General features: G+C 38.4%; 3 protein-coding genes across 3 annotated transcripts in view; 1 reads left to right on the top strand and 2 right to left on the bottom strand.

The window, feature by feature from the left end:
* Positions 1-1,470: 1,470 nt before the first annotated feature.
* On the bottom strand, positions 1,471-10,218 carry LOC149037280 (uncharacterized). The gene is made up of 5 exons (XM_089188500.1): positions 10,063-10,218; positions 9,717-9,794; positions 9,104-9,171; positions 2,683-8,660; positions 1,471-2,360 (listed from the first exon to the last, which is right to left on the bottom strand). Exons 3-5 carry the CDS (start codon positions 9,143-9,145, stop codon positions 2,357-2,359), a joined length of 6,024 nt encoding a protein of 2,007 aa, XP_089044626.1. The 5' UTR covers positions 9,146-9,171; positions 9,717-9,794; positions 10,063-10,218; the 3' UTR covers positions 1,471-2,356.
* An 8,532-nt stretch (positions 10,219-18,750) lies between these two features.
* LOC113665049 (uronyl 2-sulfotransferase) overlaps positions 18,751-27,641 on the top strand; it is a 28,304-nt gene continuing 19,413 nt past the window's right edge. The window contains exon 1 of the mRNA XM_089188501.1: positions 18,751-19,598. Within this exon, the coding sequence (XP_089044627.1) occupies positions 19,588-19,598 (11 nt within the window). The 5' untranslated portion in view covers positions 18,751-19,587. The remainder of the gene's footprint in view (positions 19,599-27,641) is intronic.
* Positions 23,223-27,465, bottom strand: LOC149037279 (uncharacterized). The gene is made up of 5 exons (XM_089188507.1): positions 27,402-27,465; positions 27,189-27,326; positions 24,848-24,882; positions 24,394-24,498; positions 23,223-23,768 (listed from the first exon to the last, which is right to left on the bottom strand). Exons 1-5 carry the CDS (start codon positions 27,426-27,428, stop codon positions 23,729-23,731), a joined length of 345 nt encoding a protein of 114 aa, XP_089044633.1. The 5' UTR covers positions 27,429-27,465; the 3' UTR covers positions 23,223-23,728.

Below are 27,641 nucleotides of genomic sequence, written 5' to 3'. Positions count from 1 at the left end.
ACTCGTCTTTTTTGTCCAAAAACCAACCATTTCATTCTTTTACAAATTTACGAAGACGGTACAATCGAGCAACCGTTTTTAACCCGTAACTGAGTGTCATCACCATTTAATACAGGTTAACAACAAAAGACAAGAAAACAATATTTTAAACCATAATTCATCATTTTAATGTTTAGCTTATTTTAAAAATCGCTCAAAAATTTATCGAATAACTACGGAATATGGAATAAATTCTACTTCAGAGAGAATTCGTCGTTTTATTCAAGTGGTTCGGCCCTAAGTAACCGTGCCATACAACCCGAATAGGCCGATGGGACTCAGTCAAGGATGACCACAACCGCTTACTAGAGACCACCGTCGAAAAGCGGTGAACATGACAGTGCATAGGAGGAAAAAAATTGGGAATTTTTCAACCGACCGCTTAATACAGGTTCGACTATTAATTCCGAATTAGCTAATGAGCCCATGCAAAGAGCTCTATTCGCCTGTTCACCTATTCACCCAGTCGAGGGTCTCCATGGGGTTAACTGTTAGCCGTATATCGGTCAAAAACTAGTTGTTAGGCGTAAATATTGACAAATCTGAATCCTTAGTTCTAGAAAAAATTAACCTTAGAAATATTTCCTTCCTACAATGTGTTATTTTGTGTTAGTCTGGGTTAACCGCAGCAAAAACATGGCCACAATTTTAACTGTTAGCCGTAAAAAGTTCTCCTTGGTCGGCCCTCCTCAGTTTTACGAAAATTTCGGCTTTTTTAACAGGCTGTTTTAGTTAAGTTTGCAGTCGTGAAAAATAAATTCATTAATATTTTCCACACTGACCTAGGGTACCTCCCATTATGAGGACGCTTTCTATAAACAGAATAACGCACCATCTCCCAAAGTGAAAGGTAATTTCTTTTTTCTTGCCTCTTCAACAATATATGACTAAATATCATGTCGCTCTCCATGCTAAAAAAAACGCGTCGCGTGACATCCTAAGGAACGGCTGCCAATGAAACTGGCAGATATAAAATCTGAAAATATCGAAGTTTATATCTCATTTATTAACTCTATCCAAGGAAATAGAAAGAGGTTGAGCGAATAAGACATAGGTGCACTCACTACTCCAAACGACAAGGTCTGAAAAAACATCATATCTGTCACATAACGTGCTAAAGAAGTGCGTCGCGTGACATCCTAAGAAACGGTTGCTAATGATCAATATTAGCAGTTATACAGTCAGAAAATATCGAAGTTTATCTCTCATTCAATAAACCTATTGAAAGAAATGGGCAAATGTTATCAAGCGAGCAAGACATAGGCGCGCTCACTACTTCAAACTACAAGAAATATGTTATGCAGGTTGACGTAGAAATTTTCTTCCCTTTGTTATGGATTTCCTCTTCCATTCTAACAAAATATCAACCGACTTGTTTCATTGTTTCACATTCAAATGTTAGTTTATTGTACTTAGATAATAGGTAAACAATTTAATCGAAGAAACTAAACAAAATCATTTGGCTCCAATTTTCTAGCTCGTTCTGAGCTTTCTTCAATGCTTTGTAGGCCAGTAACTAAAATTAAAATAACACTTCTCGTTTTGCCTTTGGACGATTAGTTTAAACATTATACTTAAAATGCATCGTTCTGCTTGTAAAAAATTAACACAATTTATCGCCTTCAAAATTAAAGGAGAAATCTCAGAAAATCAACTAATGAGAAGACTAAATCCTGGCCATTACGGCCAAAACCTGTCATTTTAAGTCCAGATAAACCTAATTCTGATCGGCAGAAACTAACTTTAAGTACCAATGATTGGGGTACAAATCCTCGAAAAGTTAATCACAATTTCCATGTGACATAAACTAAGATAACTGAGCAATCGGAAAAACTGATTATTGTCCAATTTCCATGGAAATTCTCCATGCACGCACATGGCTGTAACAGCTTTGCATCACTCATTAGACTAAAACCGATCGAGAAAAATTTTGTAAGAGAACCGAGGAAAACGTTTTCAAGAGCTTTCAACTTCCACGTAAACGTAACGCCTTAATCCTCTTAGAAGTTAATACTTAGATTAAAAATAACTTTTTACGTAGCTAGTCATGATGATTTCAAGACATGAAAAAAACAATAGTTTCAGCAGGATATCAAAGACGAAGCTCGTAAAAGCAGTTCAGACAAGCAAAAAGTCAACTTTTGAATCAAAGGAAATCCGTTCTCTTGTTAAACTTGACTTTGGCCGTCTTTTGGTTCTTCCTGCTTTGAAAAGAAGACTCTTGAGAAAGATTTCATAAGTAGCTTACTGGTGTCTGGTCCAAATATCAGCGTTTGCAGGTATCCGAAAACACCCTGAGATTCCAATGCTCACTGCCTTAACTGAAGAATAAAAAAAGCTAAGTTTAGGGAGGATGGTTGAGTTTCCATGAAATATTTCCTAGCACATGCGGAAACGATACATTGCACAACAGGATTATTTTAAAATAAATTTGCTTTTTTACTATCATGTTTCCTAACGAGAATGTCATCATTGTAAACTTGTCCACTTGATTGTACTGCATCTCAATTTTCCGGAGCAAAAACTAAATTCGTAACCCAACTGAAAGGAAAATAACACGCAAGTATCACTGCTCATACATAAGCTACAATTATGATTTAAGGTAATTTTGTATTGAACAGAATGTATAAACAGAATATTTACTTGTTTCGGCTTCTAATATCCTTGAAATCCAGGTTGACGTCGTCACCAATGAGTACAAATGGTGCCCAGTAAATCACCTCCCTGAACTTTTCAATTTCTCTCATACACTTCATGGCCTGATTGAGAGCTTCACTTGCCTTCTTGCCTTTGGTAAGTGCATCGTAGAAGAAACTCATGAACTCCAGGGTTCCCTCGTCGCCAATCGCCCACAAGGTTGCCACAACAGATCTAGCACCGGCAGCCAAAAGTGCACGCGCCATGCCGACCACACCCTCGGCCATGACCTCCCCACGAGCAGTGTGACAGCAGCTAAGTACAACCAGACGTGCTCGCAACCCAGCTTCTACGACATCTTGCATCGTCAGTAGATAGTCTTTCTCTTGCGGCTGAGGGTTTTCTCTAGTGGTGTTTAGTGCCAGGATAACTTCTCCAGTTTCCATTTTACCGTGTGCTGCTATGTGAACTAAGGCCACTGATGATATTCGTTTTAACACTTCATCTTTTGTTGCCATTTCTCCAGTGAGGGGAGAAACATTTAGGACACGTCCGATCATCTCCGCTTCTTTCCTTGCTCCTGGAAGTTGCACCAATAGTCCTTCCTCATAGATGATATGTTTGAAACATGGGTCGCCGACAAGCAAAGCACCAGTCTTCATGTGAAAGTCAGCTGGACAATCATTAATTAGTTTCAACGTCGTCAGGGAGGGAAGCACGCGAATTCTGAAAGAATTACTTAGATATGATGAGTTGGAGTCCTCCAACGCTGCATAAGGTACGAGGCAAAATGGCCCCTCTGGAACGAATGTGATATTGTCGTGGCCTTTGATCAGGTCAGCAATAGGAGCAACGATGATGTCATGCAGCTTCTTTAAAGCACTTGATTGGGAGTGCCTCACATCAACTCGACTCACATCATTGGCCACTTTCTCTTCTTTCGGCGAATCAAGCAGAGGATTTTCGATTGTAACAGTATCTCTTGCACCGATCTCCTTAAGAGCAGTTTTGTTCAGTAGCTGGATGAAAAATTCCAATTCATCCTCATACTTATAATTGTTGACGTGTACCTGTCTCATCTGGATGTTATCTTCACTGACGCAAACCCAGAAGTAAACGCATGGTCCACTAATAGCTATGAAAACTGTGCTCAGTGGAACCCAACTCAGAGATGCGCTGTGCGTTGAAGAATCTCGAGGCTGATATTTTGTGGCCATAAGATCTCTCAGAGCTTGAGCCCGTCCTTTCTCTGCGGCAAGAAGAGCCTTTACAACATGACCTTGTTTGAGATTTATACGCCACAAGTCTTTGTATACACTTTGGTACTGATCACGATAACAAATCTTCCACTGATCGTTGAGGTGAAGACTGGCCCTAATATCATCATACAACTCTACACTCGAGTGATAATAGTCACAGGCCATCATAAGATTTCCTTGGCACTCGAAACTGCTTCCAAGGGAATGGAGTGAGCACGCCTCCCCAGTCTTGTCTCCCACTTCTTTGGATATTTCTAGGTGGCGTTGATAACACTCCATTGCCGCTTTCAACTCTCTTTGACGGAAATGAATCTTGCCGAGATGGCAATAACTCCTACCCTCTGCGAACTTGTCTCCCACTTCTTTAGCAATTTCTAGATCACGTTGATGGTACATGATGGCTGTTTTAAACTGCCCTAGAACTTGATAAGTGCAGCCGAGACGGCCATAACTATTTCCCTCTCCAGCCTTGTCTCCCACTTCTTTAGCAATTTCTAGAGCACGTTGATGGTACTCCATTGCTGTTTTGAACTTTCTCAGATGTTTATAAACGCAGCCCAGATTGCCATAACTTCCTCCCTCTCCGGCCTTATCTCCCACTTCTTTAGCAATTTCTAGATGACGTTGATGGTACCCGATTGCTGTTTTGAACTCTCCTAGACCTCCATAAGCGCAGCCCAGATTGCAATAACCTCTTCCCTCTCCGGCCTTGTCTCCCACTTCTTTAGCAATTTCTAGATGACGTTGATGGTACTTGATGGCTGTTATGAACTCTCCTAGACATATATAAGCGCAGCCCAGATTGCCATAACTTCTTCCCTCTCCGGCCTTGTCTCCGACTTCTTTAGCAATTTCTAGATGACGTTGATGGTACTTGATAGCTGTTTTGAACTCTCCTAGACATTGATAAAGGTTGCCGAGATTGCCATAACTTGTTCCTTCTCCGGCCTTGTCTCCCACTTCCTTAGCAATTTCTAGATGACGTTGATTGTACCCGATTGCTGTTTTGAACTCTCCTAGACCTTCATAAGCGCAGCCCAGATTGCAATAGCTTCTTCCCTCTCCAGCCTTGTCTCCCACTTCTTTGGCAATTTCTAGATGACGTTGATGGTACCCGATTGCTGTTTTGAACTCTCCTAGACCTTCATAAGCGCAGCCGAGATTGCCATAACTTGTTCCCTCTCCGGTCTTGTCTCCCACTTCTTTAGCAATTTCTAGATGACGTTGATGGTAGTTGATGGCTGTTTTGAACTCTCCTAGACATATATAAGCGCAGCCGAGATTGCCATAACTTGTTCCCTCTCCCGCCTTGTCTCCCACTTCTTTAGCAATTTCTAGACTACGTTGATGGTACTCGATTGCTGTTTTGAACTCTCCTAGACCTTGATAAGCGCAGCCCAGATTGCAATAACTTCTTCCCTCTCCGGCCTTGTCTCCCACTTCTTTAGCAATTTCTAGATGACGTTGATGGTACCCTATTGTTGTTTTGAACTCTCCTAGACCATCATAAGCGCAGCCCAGATTGCAATAACTTGTTCCCTCTCCGGCCTTGTCTCCCACTTCTTTAGCAATTTCTAGATTACGTTGATGGTACTTGATGGCTGTTTTATACTCTCCTAGACATCTATAAGCGTTGCCGAGATTGCCATAACTTCTTCCCTCTCCACCTTTGTCTCCCATTTCTTTAGCAATTTTTAGATGACGTTGATGGTACTTGATGGCTGTTTTGATCTCTCCTAGACCTTTATAAGCGCAGCCGAGATTGCCATAACTTGTTCCTTCTCCGGCCTTGTCTCCCACTTCTTTAGCAATTTCTAGATGACGTTGATGGTGCTTGATGGCTGTTTTGAACTCTCCTAGACCTTCATAAGCCCAGCCGAGATTGCCATAACCTGTTCCCTCTCCGTCCTTGTCTCCCACTTCTTTAGCAATTTCTAGATGACGTTGATGGTACTTGATGGCTGTTTTGATCTCTCCTAGACCTTCATAAGCGCAGCCGAGATTGCCATAACTTGTTCCCTCTCCGGCCTTGTCTCCCACTTCTTTAGCAATTTCTAGATTACGTTGATGGTACTTGATGGCTGTTTTATACTCTCCTAGACATCTATAAGCGTTGCCGAGATTGCCATAACTTCTTCCCTCTCCAGCTTTGTCTCCCATTTCTTTAGCAATTTCTAGATGACGTTGATGGTACTTGATGGCTGTTTTGATCTCTCCTAGACCTTCATAAGCGCAGCCGAGATCGCCATAACCTGTTCCCTCTCCGGCCTTGTCTCCCACTTCTTTAGCAATTTCTAGATGACGTTGATGGTACTTGATGGCTGTTTTGATCTCTCCTAGACATCTATAAGCGCAGCCAAGATTGCCATAACTTGTTCCCTCTCCGGCCTTGTCTCCCACTTCTTTAGCAATTTCTAGATGACGTTGATGGTACTTGATGGCTGTTTTGATCTCTCCTAGACATCTATAAGCGCAGCCGAGATTGCCATAACTTGTTCCCTCTCCGGCCTTGTCTCCCACCTCTTTAGCAATTTCTAGATGACGTTGATGGTACTTGATGGCTGTTTTATACTCTCCTAGACATCTATAAGCGTTACCAAGATTGCCATAACTTCTTCCCTCTCCGGCTTTGTCTCCCACTTCTTTAGCAATTTCTAGATGACGTTGATGGTACCCGATTGCTGTTTTGAACTCTCCTTGACCTTGATAAGCCCAGCCGAGATTGCCATAACTTGTTCCTTCTCCGGCCTTGTCTCCCACTTCTTTAGCAATTTCTAGATGACGTTGATGGTAGTTGATGGCTGTTTTGAACTCTCCTAGACATCTATAAGCGCAGCCGAGATTGCCATAACTTGTTCCCTCTCCGGCCTTGTCTCCCACTTCTTTAGCAATTTCTAGATGACGTTGATGGTACCCTATTGTTGTTTTGAACTTTCCTAGACCTTCATAAGCGCAGCCCAGATCGCAATAACTTCTTCCCTCTCCGGCCTTGTCTCCCACTTCTTTAGCAATTTCTAGATGACGTTGATGGTACCCGATTGTTGTTTTGAACTCTCCTAGACCTTGATAAGCGCAGCCGAGATTGCCATAACTTGTTCCCTCTCCGGCCTTGTCTCCCACTTCTTTAGCAATTTCTAGATGACGTTGATGGTACTTGATGGCTTTTTTGAACTCTCCTAGACATCTATAAGCGTTGCCGAGATTGCCATAACTTGTTCCTTCTCCGGCCTTGTCTCCCACTTCTTTAGCAATTTCTAGATCACGTTGATGGTACCCGATTGCTGTTTTGAACTCTCCTAGACATCCATAAGCGTTGCCGAGATTGCCATAACTTCTTCCCTCTCCGGCTTTGTCTCCCACTTCTTTAGCAATTTCTAGATCACGTTGATGGTACCCGATTGCTGTTTTGAACTCTCCTAGACCTTGATAAGCCCAGCCGAGATTGCCATAGCTTGTTCCTTCTCCGGCCTTGTCTCCCACTTCCTTAGCAATTTCTAGATGACGTTGATGGTACTTGATGGCTGTTTTGAACTCTCCTAGACATCTATAAGCGTTGCCGAGATTGCCATAACTTGTTCCTTCTCCGGCCTTGTCTCCCACTTCTTTAGCAATTTTTAGATCACTTTGATGGTACCCGATTGCTGTTTTGAACTCTCCTAGACATCTATAAGCGTTGCCGAGATTGCCATAACTTGTACCCTCCCCGGCCTTGTCTCCCACTTCTTTAGCAGTTTCTAGATGACGTTGATGGTACTTGATGGCTGTTTTGAACTCTCCTAGACATCTATAAGCGTTGCCGAGATTGCCATAACTTCTTCCCTCTCCGGCTTTGTCTCCCACTTCTTTAGCAATTTCTAGATGACGTTGATGGTACCCGACTGCTGTTTTGAACTCTCCTACACCTTTATAAGCGCAGCCGAGATTGCCATAACTTTTTCCTTCTCCGGCCTTGTCTCCCACTTCTTTAACAATTTCTAGATGACGTTGATGGTACTTGATGGCTGTTATGAACTCTCCTAGACATCTATAAGCGTTGCCGAGATTGCCATAACTTGTTCCCTCTCCGGCCTTGTCTCCCACTTCTTTAGCAATTTCTAGATGACGTTGATGGTACTTGATGGCTGTTTTGAACTCTCCTCGACATCTACAAGCGTTGCCGAGATTGCCATAACTTGTTCCTTCTCCGGCCTTGTCTCCCACTTCTTTAGCAATTTCTAGATGACGTTGATGGTACTCGATGGCTGTTTTGAACTCTCCTAGACCTTGATAAGCGTTGCCGAGATTGCTATAACTTGTTCCTTCTCCGGCCTTGTCTCCCACTTCTTTAGCAATTTCTAGATGACGTTGATGGTACTCGATGGCTGTTTTGAACTCTCCTAGACCTTGATAAGCGTTGCCGAGATTGCTATAACTTGTTCCTTCTCCGGCCTTGTCTCCCACTTCTTTAGCAATTTCTAGATCACGTTGATGGTACTCGATGGCTGTTTTGAACTCTCCTAGACCTTTATAAGCGTTGCCGAGATTGCCATAACTTGTTCCCTCTCCGGCCTTGTCTCCCACTTCTTTAGCAATTTCTAGATGACGTTGATAGTACTCGATGGCTGTTTTGAACTCTCCTAGACCTTGATAAGCGTTGCCGAGATTGCAATAACTATTTGCTATGACTATTAGTTCAGATTTAGTTTTCTTCATTAATTGAAGCAGACGTTCGTTATTGTTTTCAAGCTAAAATGTGTCAAGGGTAGATAAATCATGAATGGGTTTGCCAAAATGCAACAGAAATAAGTAGAGATGGAATGATATTTCGAACGTGGGTTTTTTTGTAGAGACTTGATTTCAAGTTATTCGAGAGAGTTAACAAGCTCTAAAGCGCATTTATTATATTAGGCTCGGTCGTTATGGTGATACTCGTCTCAAGACAAAAATGCGGGGTATTCAGCTCAAATTCTGGGAATTAGTTAATATGGCCTCATCTTTCAAGCAAAGTTTCGTGGGATAATCGAAAGAACTCTTTAAGAATATTTTAGGTATTTGAGACTGCTCAGTGCAGTTGAGAGAACATCGCTTGCATTATGTGTAAAAGAATCTCTCCGGAACGTATTGATTTTTCTTGAAACATTACTCGCATTGCATCTTGTATCGCGTTTGAAACATTCGTTAAAGGATACGGCCAATCCCATATGCAACCAGCTCCTCGCTTCTTTATACATGCAAAGTTCGACACAAGCTCTGGCTCCTGAAAAAGAGAGAATATTTGGTGGTGCGAGGTAATTTATCACTGTTAAGGTATAAACGTATTGATAAAATGGATTTGATTTTTAAGCGCTTTTCGGCACTTTTCGGGGAAGTTTTCGGATAAACTGCATTGAGCAGTTTACAACTTTTGAAAGGGAGTTTTTCAGGTGCCTCCTTGCCGGGTTTTTTAACGTCTCCTGCTAAGAGTTGAGAAGATGCACGAAACGGGGGTTACGGTTTTCCATCCTTAACCGGGACAAGAATATCAAACCATTTGCAGATGTCACAGCTTAGGCGGCAGCACATTCTCCTCAGATATCTTACGACTCTGAGTGTTGTTCTGGTCTAGAGCTTCAACCCACGACCTCTGGCGCTCTTTTTGAGAGCTTCTTGAAATTTTTTTTTTATGCTTTTTACCCACATAACAGACATTGACGCACCAGATACAATTGACAGTTGGGGTGCAGTTACCTGCCACAAACAACACAATCCTCTTTGACGGAATCAGAGAATAGAATGTTGATGGCTCATGATTGACAAACCCACCTTTCTTAATAGGTTTGATTAAAGTGGGTTCCAATTGAACAGCAACTGTTGCATCATCAAGACATTCCACGTATTTTGCTGTGAAATTGAAGAAATTAGGTTTAAAAAAGTGGTCATCACATGCAATTGCACCAAAGACGCCTAAAAAATTACAGTTGCATAAATTGCAGTCCATTTACGAGGATCATTTCTCTGCTTAATTTTGATCTGCTAAAGGGTGATATCTCTTTCCATGCTTTTTTTCTGCAGTTGCTCAATTTTTTTCCTTTTTTTGAGGTAGATTGTGTATTCCGTTGTCTTGTAACGCTGCATGAAATATTTATATATTTAGAAATGAAATTTTTACCTAAACGGAAATGAGCTGTTGCCCTGTTGCTGTAAAGCTTGGCGTTCAGCCGTTTATCTTTGCAGTTGACTTGAAGTCCTTCCGTGTAGGAGTTTATCGCGTTATTAGCTTCTCCTTGTCTGTATTCTTTGTTACCTTTCTCCAGACATACTTTCGCTATCCCTGAAAGCACACCATTTTAGTGCTAATGATTTAATAATTAGTAATACGACCCTTGACCAATGATGCCAACTTCATACTTCCAAACGAACTGCTAGATTAAAGGAGCTTAGAGCTATGAAAAACGAAAATAAGAAAAGTTTACTATCTGTGCATTTTGTTTGTGTGCAAGCTGTTGGAAGTCTAGGCTGTAGCTTGGCTATTACCAGTTCAAGTTTCTCGGTCTGCATTTGGGTCTAGAGGCTTTCTTAAACCTCCTTTTATACTTGGCTTACGTTTTCAAAAATATCACAAGTTTCACCGGGAGATCCTATTTGAACTTAACTTTGTTTGCAATCGCCCTTCAAGAGTCTGTGCATTTTGTTTGCTTTAAAATATGCAAGCTATTAGGAGTTTTAGGTGTGGTTTGGCTATAACCAGATCAAATCTGTTCGGTTTAGAGAGGCTCTACATAACCCTTTTACACCTGCGTTACGCATGTTTCCTCTTTATTCGTGTGTGACTTTGTTTTTCCCACACATGTAATTGTCTATTGAGAACATACTCGTAGAGGCTAACTGGAGAGATTTGATTGGGAAAGTAACATTTTACCGCGAAGTGCCATTTTGCCTGTTGTGAAAGTCAGCAGTTCTACTATATTAATGGCCAGTGGTTTACAGCGTGGGCTTGATGTTTTCATAACTGTCCGAAAAGGCGTGAAATATTTAGAGGACCAAAACAGGCGATACGACCAAGACAAAATGCCTCCTCTTCTCTGTAGAGTTCTACTATTGCGTAAAAATTTCCTCCGAATATGTATTGAACAATGAGGAACAAAAACATTTCCTCTTGGTGGCCCAAAAAGTTACCCGTCGGCAAATTTTCAATACTCGACTTTGACAGGTTTACTGGTACCAATAGCTCTCTCTCGACGAAAATGACTTTCATACTGAAAATGACCAAATGTTGGGTATTTTTTAATGCAAAAGGATAATAATTCTTCTTCACAATTGTCATTAATTTTAGGTAAAAATTGTAGATACGTCTTTATTATTAAAAACACCGTGTGTCGAATTAGAAGTTAACACTTCTAAAACTCAGAAAACTGAGTTTTACCAAGACTAGTGGACCAATTCTGGCCCATTCTTCTCTAATTTAGGGCTCTTCAAAGCGAAGTCGCGTTCAAATTTGCCGCTTTATCGATCGGATCAAGCAATCGATTGTTTTTCCTTTGTTTTATATTTTACTGGAAACAAAGTTTGAAATTTGAAGAATTAATCTTTTGCTGTTTCAAAAACTTATCCACAGAACATGAGCAAATTTTGATGTAAATGTGACAAAAACTTCACTGGGCCGTCTTTCAAACAATCTTATTTCACCTGGTTTTCTTACCTCTTAAAGGGTCATTGTATACATCCAGTTCAGCGTCACTTGACGTAACTTGACTTTCCTCTGTCGCTGAAATTACCGAGAAGATATTTCAACTTTTTTATTGATCACAACTAAGTGCAATAACAACTAACGTTCTAATACTGGCGTATTTAGAGGATTCCTTTAAACCGTCGAGTGGAAATGATCCAAAAAATTGTGCACCAGAATTAAGACATACTTAATCCACAAACAGTACAAAATCACTTTGACGAAGTCTTTCCCTGTTGCTTTTTCTCACCTGTGGCTGGAAACTCATTTTTCACCTCCAGTTCTTCTCCCGTTGTTGGGATGTTGCTTTCTGCCATAGCTAGAAATAAAATTGAATCGATTGTACTACGCTACATTGTTAAAAATCAAAAAGAGGAGACTCAGATGAAAGTAACCTAAAGAAAACGTTGTATACTTAATCATACAGGAAGAGTGAGAATTTCAAAGTTTCCTCTGTCACGCTATTGCGATTGCGTGACGGCTCCAGTCAAGTTCTACGGGTTGTGTCATATTTGTTTCTTTCAATTGTTCAATTGTTTGTTTGTTTGTTTTCGTAGTCTCATCTGCTGAAACGTCGTTCAAGGCTGCCCCCAATCAAAATGCGTGAGTTGCAATAAACATCCTAGTTGTACCCAGTAGGCATGGATAAGTATGGATCAAAATTAATGAAATAAAAGACTCTTTCTCTCATTCCTTCCTTTTATCGCGTGTGGGGCTGAGAGAATTTGCGAAACTTATTCCAAACCGAAACACCTTCGAGGGTTTGCGTTACCGTCATGAATTCTACCAACACCCCGCGAGCCTATTGCGTAAAGAAACACGTTTATCGACCCTGTTCTTTTACAAAGTGCATGTGTAAAATGTCCCTCAAACCTATCAAAAAAATTGCTGGACAAAGTCTGTTTTTATCAACAGCATTATAAGTTCTTGTCAATAAACTCCTTCATTAAAAACTCCTTTTTTTCTGAAGGAACCAGGAAATTTAGAATAACTGTAAGAGCTGATCCCTCTCCAAATTATGTTGGGGAAGGATCCGATTTTTTCATCTCGATTTCAAAAAAGGCACTGAATACGAGGTTATTTTGAGGGACTAAAGAAGATGGCACTGGGAAGTGTCTTATTCATCAAAACTCTTTTTATCAAGAAACTTCATCTACAACTAATTGAAAGCCATGCGCAGCATATCTTAATCTTGTAGGCCATCGAATGAAGTCGCTGCCAGGTCATGAGCATTTGGCGGAGGAATTAGACTGAAAGCGAAATGAAACTGAAAAATTATTTGTGAAAGAATTGCTGATCAAAAAAGAATCTTTTGCAATATTATAGCGAATGGGAAATTAAGGACATTTCCATGAAGCTGCTCTGATCGGCTACCCGTGAGTGCAAAATGTGTTTTCTTTCGATTCCCACTTTGATTCCCACAGAAGGAAAAAAAGAAATGCTTGTAGCCTGTTAAATACCTCGTATAATGTCGTAACTAAACAGTATATTTTTTTCCTATGAATAACCGCTTTTCCAGTGGCTGAAACAGAGGTCACAGATTCGTCCTAAATGAAAACAAAACAAAACAAAAATCTCAACGAAACTCGCAGATTCATTCGGTAATTCCATGGTGCATGAATATATTTTGTTATCGTGTGATACATCCTTTGATCCTTTACTGACGAAGCCTTCGTCTCGGTCCCGTCTAAAAATGTAGTGAGGGAAATTGGTCGATGTACAGCCTTCCTAAGCTCACACTTGTTCAGTAATACACACGCATATATGAGGTATTAGATAAACACGCGTCGATACGAATTTTACCATCGAGTGTTCATGACATCTTTTACTCCTTCAAATAGATAATTCAATTCAAGCAGATAAATTCGTATCCATAGGCCGACGTGCATCATCCTTTTTATTCAAAAGATATTGATCGAAAATTTAAATCAAATACCATTTTTTAAAAAGGAGCATCGAATACAGAGATCCGCTACACCGAAACTCAGCTCGCCGGAAAACCAATTCAATTTCGGACATTACAATACAACAATTTCACATTAAAAAAACTATTTCCTTTGAAAAATAATTGAATTCAGTTTCAGGTTAAAAAACAATTTAAGCAAAAAAAGCCCGCATGGAATGAAAAACTGTTATGTTGATAAATTCGGTTCTAATGACGACCTTGATACTTTTATATGTGAAGATATAAATGGTACATTTACAGCGTGCGGTGGAGATGTCACGTTTTGGAAACAGAAAAAATTCTGGTATTTCACCGACAACCATATTACCGTCATTATTACTATATATCGCGAATGTTACGATATCAGAAGAAACGTAAGGATTGTGGCTTTTTTTTTTTTTCAGTCTGGAGCTTTGATTCAAACTTCGTTTGTTTTCGAGAGATATTTTCTGGTTTTGATATTGACGAGAGCTATAATTATATACAGCGCGTTATATAGCTTTGTCAAATGCTCATCACGCGCTTCTGCCGCATAATTATAACGCATACTTAAACTTTTAACTCTCGTAGTCTAATTATTAATTCTCCCCTCTAGCTGCTACATGTTTCATTTCAAAGTAGATACAGAAATTTGGTGTTAGTTCAAAGATAACGATTCTACCAGATAAAACTTGGAGTATTCTGATAACTTGTTTGCTGGATAATGTATTGATATTACAGGGATAATTTACAAGTTATATCACTTCTAGGAGTTTAAAGCTTAAGGAAATTGCATCGAGTGCAGAATATTAAACCACGAGTCAAATAAGAGAAACCACTGAAATATGTTCACATCTAATAACAATAAACCGGGAAAATTCGACTGAATTAAAATTTAATTGTTGTCAGCCGCAAGAAAAATAAGATTGCGATCTTTCATTATAGATAACATGAGCTCTACAGCTCTAATCACAGGCGTTTCTGTTCTCTTCCTTTAACCCTTAAATACCCAAGATCTGATTGTCAATTCTCCCTTCTAGTTGCTACACATGTACTTGTAAATAAGTTATGAGAATTTGATGTAAGATCAAGATAACTTTTGCCTGATAACTTTCAGTATTAACATTATCTGTTTGCTGGATAGTGTTTGGAGAAGTTGCATGAATCAGTCACTTCTGTGAGTTTTTAAATTGTCTAATATTTTGGTCTGATTCTTTCAATGGTGTCTTGCTACCTAATAAATTACCGTGAGTCGCAACCTGAGATGGTTTTCAATGTATCACAAGCATAAGTTGTCCTGGGCCAGATGGGTATGAAAATATTATGACATCTGTTAGTTACAGTTTTCCTCATGGGTTGATAGAAACAAGGGTTATAATCAAGTGGTTCTACAGGCTCTATTGTATAGTTTCCCATCAGATAAAATGTACAAATGGGTGAACAAAATGGGAACAACTTTAACTGAAGAATATGATACAACAACAAGTACCACATTAACCACAGCAGCAATAGCAAATCTCCTCTACCTAGAGGGCCGCAGCCTTTGCCTCGCTTTCTAAGCCATACTGAACAGCTTCTGTGGTACTTCCTGTAACAAGTGATACACATATACTGTAGTTTCATTTCAATTCACTAAAAACTCAATCGTCCCCGTGCAACCGACACTAAGCCGCAGTTTGCTTCAAAAATTTCCAGTTTAGAAGTTTCTAACAGCCCGTGGCCACATCAACCTTGACACACCATAGGCGGCCCAAGCTCACGTCTCGAGAAAATGCCAACGATGAATTCATGAACGCGTCACGCGTTGTGTGACTCGGTGTTAAGTTACGGGAGGAACCGTTGAAAATTTGAACACGTTATAAGGCATAGTATGGGGAACGACATATGGTCGATTTACAACGATAAATACTTCGAAATCTGAATATTTTAGACGTAAAATCAATAAAAAATTACTCATGCCCTGTGTATCCGTCGTAGTTTCTAGCGATTTCTGCTGTTTTAAGCTTGCTTTACCATCACTGTTATCCTTCGTCTTTTGACATGGAACGTTAGTTGTTATTGCACTTAGTTGTGATCAATAAAAAAGTTGAAATATCTTCTCGGTAATTTCAGCGACAGAGGAAAGTCAAGTTACGTCAAGTGACGCTGAACTGGATGTATACAATGACCCTTTAAGAGGTAAGAAAACCAGGTGAAGTAAGATTGTTTGAAAGACGGCCCAGTGAAGTTTTTGTCACATTTACATCAAAATTTGCTCATGTTCTCTGGATAAGTTTTTGAAACAGCAAAAGATTGTTTGATACACTGTGGAAGTAAGGTGAAGTATTTTTATTGAGAATTTGACGTATTTTTTTATTCCTTAGAGCGGTCGTAAATATTCCCATACAAACTCTTATAATTCCGCCATGACTGTTATTGCGCAAGATGATCATCTCACAGCTGGAGCTTGGGCCGCCTGTGCTCTAATCAGTTGCAGAATGAACATTGATTTGTACCTGTTAAAATGTTATCCTCTGAATCCTTCTATTCTCCAGACGATGTCATTTGTTAATTCTACATGCCTGAAAATATCAAGAATAACATTTTGATTTACAACAATTTCGATGAAAAAATGAAGGTAACATTTCTTCTTTAAGAAAATTATTGTGCTTGTTTTTTTGTTTGTTTGTTTTTTTATTCTTTTCATGATTATTACTTGTTTACAAGTTTCTGCATGACGAGTAATTAATTCTGTGATTTAAATTCAGCTCTTTTTCTTTTGGTGCAGAACACTCGCAATCCCCAAAACCCTTTTTCTCCTCAGAGCAGGACATGTTACACTCTGCCATAACTGAATCGATAAGGATGAATTCACACCGTGAGTCACATTGTACCAATGCAATTTCTCTTCAAGTGATCAACTCGATATATCCCTCGTTCAATATGATACACATTTGTTTTTGGTCATCTTCCCATTAGCGTTACAGTTCTCTCAAATTTTTATTTTCCGCTCTCACCGTGACAACTTCATAAAGTTTCTAAAAATAATAACGGTAAGCTTTTTTCTTGTAAATAACTCCCGCCAAATTTTGCATGAAATATTTTTGCAGTCAAAAGCGTAGGTGTCCAGTGAAATCACCAGAGGGAGATAAAAAGCTAAAGAAATCAAATCAATAATATGCATTCTTTATGTAAATTTTTTTTTCCAATTCTCTCGTCTTTCGATTATAATATGCTACATATTTCTTCATTATCTTTCCTCACCTGAAGAGTACTTGCAATAAATTTAACTACAATAAAGTTCTTTTCCAAGAAAAACACTTGACTTCTCGTTGTATCTAGAGAAAAGCGAATTTAAATCGTTTCACGTCTTGTAAAGAATAAAGCGAATACCATAAGAACTCTTCTTAAAGAAATATCTGAGGAAAATATTCAAAATATTTCAAATCTATGTACTCCATGCATCGTTGTGTACAGAAACCCTCAGTGTATCTCACAGGAATTTTATGAATAAATTGTTACTGAACCAGTCGTCTTTAAATTGGAAGAGAAATCTGAGGCCCTAGCTCTCTGAGCTCTAGAATTGTCTGCTGAGTTTGGATGCAGTAAGCGAGGCCATAAATAATTGTATAATAGTTCATACAGACAAGTGACGCACATAATTCTGGAATCAGAAATGTCGCAACTCCGTAGATCCCTCATGGGAAGATAAATAAGCTGCCTCAAGGTCTGGTATGCTTATCAACATGTCAGCCTTGATATTTAATCTGCTGTTTAACCTGATCTGACGGATAGGGATTTTTTTTCGGTCGTCGGTTAAAAATGATTTTTTTTCCTTTGTCACGAAAGGGCTTGAAATTTCTTTTCTAACATTATGTATTTTAAGACATGAAACTTTCGACATTGAGGATCTAAGCAGTGTGCAGGATGATCCTTTATGTATCCACTGTATGTCATGGCTAATTAACGAGAAATCTATGGCCATATGTGAGAACTTCTGATCGTAAAATCCGATGGTCTAAGATTCGATCCTGCGTTCGTGACGAGTAAACAAGATCGATATTTCTTTCATGTTTTTGTCTCATGTTTCAAATTATTTTTATTTGTATCTTTAGTCAACACCCGTTTACCTCATTTACTGCACTAGGTCGCTCTTAACTTATAACTTATTCTGTCCTCACCTCAACTCCTGTGAAAATGTGATTTGCCCCACAACTGTGTAACAAAACGGTGCACTTGGTAACACCTGCAGTATTGAAGAAGCTGAATACGAGCTCATCAACTCGAAACAGAAAATCGTGTATCATTGTTTATTTGGGGATCTATGATTCTATTTTGTAGCAATGCTGTTTCACTATTATTGGTCATCACCAGCCCGATTTAAGCACCAATATGATAGTGTACGCGTCACGCTTGTAGTTAGACAGTGTAAAAGGACTGCTAAAGGGGCACTTCATGCCTGTGTAAGTGGACAGAAAGCGTCATATGCGCGCGTTATTGTCGCGCATTTCGTCGAGTTAATTGTTTTTTTTTTAGAAAATGTATAACCGATGTCTAGTTTCTTTCACGAACTTTGTCATAGTTTTGATTAATTGGTAACAGGACTTCGCGTCGTCCAATTCTGTCTGTAACCATACTCGTCATTAAGAAATAGGACTCCCGCGGTCGCTCGATTTTGTTAACCACTCGTATGATTACAGATCGAATTAGACTCCACTTGGTCCTATTAACATTATAAAGTATTTCATTTGCTTATTCCGATACTTTGCCTGTTTGCCTGAACTGTTTGATTTCAACTTGCCTGAGGAGAGGAAATTTGAGAGACTGACTTCTTTATGTTCTTTTCCCAGTCTCTCAGCCAGTTCATCAGCTTGCTCATGTTGCTCTTATTACCCAACTGACTAATAATCTGTTTCACTGCGCGAGGCCGATATTTGACCCATAACAGACTTGGTTCTCCTGCACAAAAGCAAAGATCAGAGGCGAAAAAAAAACCTTTACTATCAAAATCTTATGTAGAGGTGTGGGTGACTGGACAGAGGGAAAAAGAAGAGTTAGCGGCTGATAGAAATACAGTAATTGGATTAATGTAAACACACAAAAGAGCAGACAGACAGACAGACAAATTGAGTAATACTTTAAATTTGCCACCGAAGAGAGTTTTTTAAGTTGATGAACATTATGTATAAATAAAATTAGCATACTGGAGTGCCCAATGCATTGTGGTTAGAGTGGCATCAAAACCACCAAAATGGCTGACAATTTCCCGTGAAGTTCTCCGTTGAATACTTTTACCGATGTCTTTTCTGAACCTAGCGCTCCTAACAGCTCTAGAACGGCTCAGAAAGAGTCGATTGTGCACTCAGATAATTTATATCATGCTCATTTAGGCAGCCAAAACGATGGGAATAGCTCCATAAGAGAACCGCTTCGAGAGATAAACGACAACAACACCAGTCCTGATTGTAGTGCAGCTACCGCGTGAGGTAGAAGTCTGAAAAGCATGCCGCCATTCGGAGAAAAACAAATTGACAATCGACTAATCCACAATTCGAAGACCGTGCCCGACCTAAAAGCGCCATTAGCGTACAGACACAAAAAACAAGGCTACAAACTCTGGAAGGAAGGGTATGTTCGAAAAGTTGTTACTAAACCTGACATTCTCTCTGGGGTTAAACGGCTTTTTCTGGTTAAAGCTAATGTTTCTGCTTCAATGAAGCGACAGAACTATTTGGTATACTGTCATCTAGACCAGCTATCTGGTGAAGTGGCTTTCAGTAAATGCAACTGTAAATCTGGTCAAGGTGGTGGCTGTAAACACGTTGCTGCACTGTTGTATCTTTTGCTTGACTACGAAAATCTCAAACTAAAAGAAGTCACAGATGATATGACTTGCACTTAGGTGCTCTAGCAGTGGAGTATTCCATCCAACTCTGGTACGACAAAAGCGGTCAAGTTTGAAGAACTGACTTTTGAGAAAGCTGATTACGCTAGAGACAAAGAAGACAAAAGAAAGCGTCCACTGGTCCAAGGAAAACGAGAAAATTATTGTTCTACTCCACCATATGCAAAGAAGGTACTAGATTTTTATGTATTTATTGTTTTGGGGAAAAAAGTGATTATAATGTTGGCATTTCCAAAGATGTTTTGTTGTATTTATATATTGCATATTTTTTTCTGATAGTGTTTCATTGGTTTGATTGAATAATTTTTCTGTTCTTTAGGTTCAAACTGGTGAAATAAAAGCTTTATATAAATCTTTACAAAAAATGGTGAAGCTCAATTATTATGTGCAACTTTGATCTGTAATGACTTTTAACCAAACAGCACTTTTGAAACAAACTGTTCAGTTCAAAAGAAAAACCAAGAAAAATCTGATGATAGTTTTAAAAGAGATTTATTATTTGAAAATATGCCATAGTTTGCTGTTGAGCTAAATGTTTCATCTCACACTCTACAATGCATTGATAACAATGTTGGTGTTAGCAAAAATGAGGCTGTGGCCAACGAGGTCTCAACTAGACTTCAACGAAAAAGCAAAGATTGGTTTAAGGAGAGACAAAAAAGATTGACATCCTCATCATTTGGAAGGGTGAGCAATTGAAGGGAGAGTATTGCTCCTGTATCAATAGACCTTTTTACAGTTCCCAGCACCATATTGGAAATGTAACCGTGCACACGTTAGAACGAGGCTGGGGTTGACTCGCTTTAAATCTCTGTGAGAGCTTTTGGTGAAATTCGTACACGAGCAGTAAAATTGTTCGATTTTTAAGGAAATGGTTGGTCCTAGCCAAAATCTCGATAAAGCTAATTTTTCTCCCAAAAAGAAAGGAAAGTAGTGTGCTGCTTTTGGTTGTTCAAATACATTTTATGGCCCCAATGGTTTGCCTTTGAGCTTTCACTTCTTCAAGTTTATGCACAGAGGCATGTATTTTTGCTAAGTATTTATTGTTCTATACTTATCTTATTCTCTGTGAATTATGGATGAGGCTAATTATTGTTGCAAAATTAGTACAAATTTTCTAGTAGGTACCTGAATTGTTTTAAGTTCAGTAGAGTTTTTTTTATTCTCGCAGCAAGTCAAGAAGTTCAGTGCTGCTCACCTGTTTACTACATGGCTTGCCTAAAACACAACCAGCAGAGAAACTCTTGGAAAGTTATTGCTTTTAATAAAATAACCAAGACACTGTAGCTTCAGAGTTTTCACTTATTATGACAGACCCAGAAAACTGACTCAAATTTGGTAGCAATTGTGACAAAAGCAGTTTTCAGTAGTTGTTGTTTTTGTTTTTTATGATAGGATAGTAATCCACTATAGATGCCACATGGAACTCTCAAAAAATATTTTGTGTGCTTTATGTATCAATCAATTTGATGCTTCAAATTGAAAAAAAGAAAAAGCAAGTTTCTCCAACTAAAAGAGTTCTCGACACAAAGATGAACTATGACACTAAATTTTATTATTCACAAAATTGTCCTCATACTAAAAAGTTTGATAGAAGTCTTGCAAAAAATAATTTCTCATACATTTCGATGGTCTGAAAGATTCTCTTTCAAAAAAATCTTATGGTAACTATAACAGGATAAAATAAATATCTTGATTTGGATACATTTCTCAATCTTTTAAGTATCTTCTTTACATCTCAAAATTATATCATAACATTGGTTAACACAATGCAGTAAGAACTAGTATAGCAAACCTTTGCGTCAGAAAGCCTCTGAGTGCTAAGAATGGGAATATCAATTCACTGAATTTTTAACACTGAAAGAAACTTAAATGTGTGTAAAGGACTAGCATTGTTGAGATCAGTAGCTGAGAGGAAGCATTTCTGTTCTCTTCCTTTAACCCTTAAATACCCAAGATCTGATTGTCAATTCTCCCTTCTAGTTGCTACACATGTACTTGTAAATAAGTTATGAGAATTTGATGTAAGATCAAGATAACTTTTGCCTGATAACTTTCAGTATTAACATTATCTGTTTGCTGGATAGTGTTTGGAGAAGTTGCATGAATCAGTCACTTCTGTGAGTTTTTAAATTGTCTAATATTTTGGTCTGATTCTTTCAATGGTGTCTTGCTACCTAATAAATTACCGTGAGTCGCGACCTGAGATGGTTTTCAATGTATCACAAGCATAAGTTGTCCTGGGCCAGATGGGTATGAAAATATTATGACATCTGTTAGTTACAGTTTTCCTCATGGGTTGATAGAAACAAGGGTTATAATCAAGTGGTTCTACAGGCTCTATTGTATAGTTTCCCATCAGATAAAATGTACAAATGGGTGAACAAAATGGGAACAACTTTAACTGAAGAATATGATACAACAACAAGTACCACATTAACCACAGCAGCAATAGCAAATCTCCTCTACCTAGAGGGCCGCAGCCTTTGCCTCGCTTTCTAAGCCATACTGAACAGCTTCTGTGGTACTTCCTGTAATGCATTCCTCTCAACACGATGTGGCGATATTCTCATGAAACAACAGGGTAATCGTAAAGCTGACTGAAATTCATCTCAGGTAAATTACGGAGATTGCTCGCCCATCCAAGGGCTGAAATCCTTACCATAGTTACTTCGTATCTAAAGTTGCTCTGGTTTTGTTATAGGTCCTGGACATCTGTAAGAAGTTCTCGGTTTTCTCCACTACTCGATGGAAGGACGTGTCACATCAGCAAAGCATAAACTTTCAACACTAAGTCGGCTCTAATTCAACCTTTGATTTTAAGTTATATTTAAAATCTCCCTGAGATCTCTTGCTTCGAGTTTCTGGATGTCGTCTAATGATGAAATTTTCATATTGTTGTGTTAAAGAACTATTTTGAAGGAAGAAATCACATTGAAAAGTGTATTAGATCATGAAATGTCAGCAGATCAGCTGTTTGAAAGAACCACCGGGTCAACCCCAGCCTTGTTATCGTGTGTGCGCAGTTACTAATCCAATATGGCGCCAGGAACTGTAAAAAGGTCTATTGTAGCAAACATAAATAAAACAAGTACATCAACATTTAGGATGTCCCCTTCATTGAAGTGGGGAATTGATAATGAACATGTTGCTCATGAAATGTGCAAGTCCAAGAGTGGGAAAGAGGTTGCTGACTGTGGGTTGATTATCAACCCTTCCTGGCCCTTACTTGCATGCAGCCCAAATAGCATTGTTTATAGGGAAGCAAATCCAATAGGAGCCATTGAGATTAAATGCTCATTCTCTAACAAAGAAATGACAATTGAAGAATGTTGCAAAGATTCATCCTTTTATCTGAAAAAAAAATCCAGATGGAGTAATTACACTGAAGCAGTCACATGTCTACTACTATTAGTGTCAAGGTGCTCTCAATATCACAGGTTTGGACTGGATTGACTTTGTTGTATATACGAAGAAATATTTTTTTGTGCAGCGCATACCCAGAGATATTGAGTTGTATAAATCAAAGATGCTTCCCAAACTAACAATGTTTTATGCTTATTACCTTGTGGATTAGGCCAAGGATTGCAACATTTCCTTTGATATTTGTAAATGAACAGTTGAGTTAACCTAAAAACCTTAAATAGACTTTTATTGGCTGTACTGCTCCAACAATTTTTTGCATTTACATATTCTATTGTTCTTTTAAGTTAGTACAATTTTAAATGAACAAATTAGCCAGAGGGGTAGATGATGTGACAATTGACATCCAAGGACACTTTATAGCAGAAATGTGAAAACATTTTATTCAAGGACATGTAACAACAGTATAATAACAAAATCTATCATGGGTCATTGCTTTGATACCTTTGAGTTCAAGGATAGAAAATGTTGAATATTCTAAAAATAAAAGTTTATTGTTTTCTATGAATACACTGTACATGCAGTTAGAGTGAGGTCGTTGAACCGGTGAAACAAAATTTAACTTTTTCAAGTGTGATAGTTAAATAGACACAAAAGAAAACAATGGAATTAGAGTGTACTGAGGCGTACTAGTGTAACATACATTTCATGGGTTTTTACCTCTCCCACTTTTTTTCTACTCACTTTCTTCAATGATTGGTGGCTAAAAATAATTACATAAGTATGCACAAATTACCCATAATTTGTTTAGGTCAGCAGTCAATGATTTTTAACCTCAGACTTTGATTCTTTGATGGCTGCTCTGTTGTGTTACAGTTGACATTCCCATTTTCTCTTTCTTCCCTTTTCTCTCCCATTCTTGTACTCTTCTTTTCTATTCACTTTGGAGTCTTCATTTTCTTCAGACTTTTCAGATCTCTGAATGAAATGAAAAAAAAAAATGTTGATGGTTCTACAGGGAATCAAGGTATGATCATTAAGTGGGCTGAGCTCTGGATCAAGCTTAAAATTTGCACTCTCAAGATTGATTAATTTTTTAATTTCTTATAACAATACCAATTCAAAGTTAGGCAGCAATGTAATGAGAAGAAAGAAAATCATCAGACCAGAGGATACCGTTTGATTGAACACTATAATCTCAAAGACATTGTCATGACACTTTTATGACAGACAGCAAAGAGAACTGATTTAAATATCTCAGAGGCGAAAGCACCTATCCCTTTCAGGGGGCCCATGGTATTGTTTTTGCCAAAACCATTCCTCAATTGGTCACTACCCATTAATTTTGTGACATGGCATGTGTTCACTGTAGTTCATCCTGATATAACTATAACAGATTGGCAGAGGGTCTACAAGGAATGCTTGATTAAGCCCAGAAATTAACATGTGATGCATGAATTTCATAGAAAGGCAAGGTATGGAGAGGCTTAAAGGTTTCCCTGTTCAATACATGATGCATGAATTACTGTCAAAAATACACAGGATGCCTGATTTTTTATTTAAAAAAAAATTGTGGGCAAAACAAGAGAAGTTAGTTATTCACCTGTTTTCTCTTTTGGCAAATGGTTTCCTGGATTTCCTTTTAAATGAAGTAGAGCCAAAGAAATCAAGAACAGAAGTTGCCTTTTTCTCTTTAGGTTTGACTGGACTGAAGCAAGAATAACAATCCATGTGTTAAACATTTTACTTCTACAACAATGTTGCATTAAATTCACTCTTGATGGCTGTGTAACACTGTCTTTATTATTTTTCTGTTGTTTGTTTGTTTGTTTGTTTTTTGTTTTCAACCCTTAACACCTGAAAATCAGTATGCATATTCTCCATACTGTTCTCTATGCATTTTCTAAGGTGCTGACAAGGAGAATTTGTTTAATAATCAAGAGCTTTTAAAGTTGGTGATCATTTCCTTGACTCTTGATTCAGGGGTGATATTAGGGCCAAAGAGTTTAACTACAACTGTATAAAATGGAACCAAATTCAAGAAATAAATCACATACCTTATTTTTGGAGGAAAAAGGATCTTCATCAGCATCTAACAGAGATGTAAGATTAATTCAGATATAAGGTCAGGTTATAGTTTTGATGTTATACATATTATTATGTGAATCTTTTAACACAATGTTTTCATAATGATGCAAATCACATTGGGAATTGACAAGGACACTGTAGAGCATAACTACCAACAGGTGTAACAGTTTGTGTAGAGCCTCAAAATCTGTTCTCCCTAAAACATTAACTGAGTCAATAATGCTTTTTCCTTTCTTCTTCTTCTGATTTTTTTTTTGGTTTTTTGTTTCCCTGGAGGCAATGTCATCTTCACTGCTTGGTAAACTCTGCCCAGCAAATTAACAATTACATATTTTCATTCACACAGATGTGAGATAAATTCACTTCTTTGGACCTAACAATAACAACTGGATAAGATCAAGGAGGGTGTTGTTCCTTGGAGCACAACTTTCTTACAAGACACTTTCTTTCAGCTCAGAAAATAAAGAGAAGATACCGGTGTAGAAACCAATCCCCCTCTGCAAAGCTATCCATATAATTTTAACTCTCACATGGATCATGCATATGAAAAAGGTGTGAGCTTGAGTTAAAAGTAATTGCCAGTACATTCTTAGGCCAGCTGTACTCCAAAATCATCTGGTTAATTGCTCTTTTGTTGAGTGACCCATGTTTGCCATGTTAATAGTATTGCCTACTGTATGTTATACCTATTTCTTGTTATTTGTATTTCCTATGTTATTTCCAATCTTGTAATTAGTCATTCCGTTCTTGATCTATTATGTTTCTAATACTTTACTTTGAAACCACTGGTAATGGCATATAAATAGAAGAGTTCAGTCAAGTTGTCAGGAAATTAAACTCCTCTAAAACTCATTGCTGGTGCATTGGTTATACTAGGCTTGTGGAAAAAATAGTCTGGGTTAGGTGAAGTCTCAAGGTTTCTTTATCAATTACCTTTCAAGTTAATCAACAATTTCATTTTCCCTTCAGTCTGAATAAATGAAAATTAACCAGTCCTTGTCAAAATCGTGAAATAAGCATTAGTATTACATACTGCAACTACTCTGCAGACTTAGTAAACTACAGTTTTAACAGATTTGAAGGGAATGCTAATGTCCAAGATATTGTGAACTTGAAATTTAGGTAGCAGTGTATAACATCACACTGTTTTATCCTTAAACTCTCAGACATAATTAACATGTAACTTCTCCCTAGAATATCCATACAATATCCAACAAAAGAGTAATGAAAAAGTTGCTATCTTGATCTAACAAATTCCTATGACAAATGTGACCATGAAAGGCAAAACAGACACTAACAGTTATCCGTTCAAACAGGTAAACCATTTGTTATCCATTCGAATGCCTAAAAAAATCCGTTCAAAGCATTCAACAAACCGTTTAACCAGATGTCTGAAAAACATTAGCATCTGTTTGAAGTATTGTGACATCTGTTCAAATGTTCAAATAATTTATTCACCTGTTCAAATGGTTAGGCAAACCATTCAAATGCTTCAAGGACCATTTGTTAACCGTTTGTCATCCATGCATTTTGCAATGTAAACAGTTTTCTGTTAGAGTCCGTTCTGCTTTTCAGGCTCACAAATGTACAAGGAAATGTGTAACTAGAGGGGAAAATTAGCAAACAGATCTTGCGAATTTAAGGACGAAGACAAAATTGTTTCAATTTACAACCCTGTTAAGACAAAAAAGGTAAAACATTGTAACTTATCAGCCTCACTCAGCTACCCTGACATACTCCATCAGACTTTTGAAAATTATACCTACAAAGTTAGTTAACACACAGTACCACACCATTTCTCACATTCCAGTCCAGAAAGATACCTTGGGTTAGATACATGTAGTGGAATGAAACTCTTGGTTAAAACATGTTGTAAAATTATCGGATCAATATCAGTATCAGGGCAACTGCCTACCTACCCCTTCCCTAGCCCAACATTAACCCTAAATTGTTATCAATTGATTGTTGTTGGGTTAGGGGAGGGGTAGGTGGGCAGTTGCCCAGATACTGATATTGATCCAAATTATCTACCATGTGCTAAATAAAAGATTCAAAACTAAGGAAATTTCACCATGTATGGAAATAAATACCAATTTTGGCGAATTAAGGTGTTCTCCCGCCCCCCTCCCCGAGAAGATAGATGGGAATGTGAATTTCACCCGAGTTTACAGACACACACGTACATGATGATCGATTCAGTCAGACAGGGGCTGTGATGTGGGCAGATCTTTTCTCCGTCACCTCTGAAGTCGAATTCCCTGATAACACAAATAGCTTTCTCTCTTAAATGCTACATTATCCATTACTTACCTTGCTTTTTGTTCGGCGCTTTCCTATATCTTGTTTCGATAATGGCTTCGCGGTAGAATCTTTGCCGCACTTATTTTCTACTTTCGAAGCGCCTTGCTTCGCTGTCTTTCCAGTGGGGCTGAAGAACGATCGAATATCCTATAGAAAAATATGTAATTATAATTAAAACACCGGTTAAAGGACTGCCGCTGAGAACTAAAACAACTAAAAAACCATTTCAGTATAGTGAAGTGTTTGCATCTCTCTCCGACATTTCGAGCCATCTTTAAAAATGTCCTGTAACTCAGTCAGCGGTCACCTACCTAGCTAGCTTCCAGACTCCTGCTTTTTCTCTTCCGCTAATTTTCCGATAAAGACAACAGGTCATAAGATAACCATGATGCACTTATCAGCGGCCATCCCGGGGGGTTGACCCCGGGGACATACGGGGGAATAGGGTGGGATTTGCTGACT

The sequence above is a fragment of the Pocillopora damicornis genome, chromosome 11 (assembly GCF_964200805.1).
Source record: "Pocillopora damicornis chromosome 11, jaPocDami1.2, whole genome shotgun sequence".
Classification (NCBI taxonomy): Eukaryota; Metazoa; Cnidaria; class Anthozoa; order Scleractinia; family Pocilloporidae; genus Pocillopora; species Pocillopora damicornis.
The sequence above is the reverse complement of the archived record's forward strand: the minus strand, read 5'-3'. Positions and strand labels throughout refer to the sequence as shown.

Excerpts from the sequence above, each read along its gene's own strand:
- LOC149037280 (XM_089188500.1), bottom strand. The coding sequence starts at position 9,145 with ATGTATAAAGAAGCGAGGAGCTGGTTGCATATGGGATTGGCC. Across the intron at positions 8,661-9,103 it reads GGTTGCATATGGGATTGGCC|CTTGAAAACAATAACGAACG; the intron begins GTATCCTTTAAC and ends GACACATTTTAG.
- LOC149037279 (XM_089188507.1), bottom strand. The coding sequence starts at position 27,428 with ATGCAAACACTTCACTATACTGAAATG. Across the intron at positions 27,327-27,401 it reads CACTTCACTATACTGAAATG|GATATTCGATCGTTCTTCAG; the intron begins GTTTTTTAGTTG and ends ATTTTTCTATAG. Across the intron at positions 24,499-24,847 it reads CTTTTTCCTCCAAAAATAAG|TCCAGTCAAACCTAAAGAGA; the intron begins GTATGTGATTTA and ends TTCTTGCTTCAG.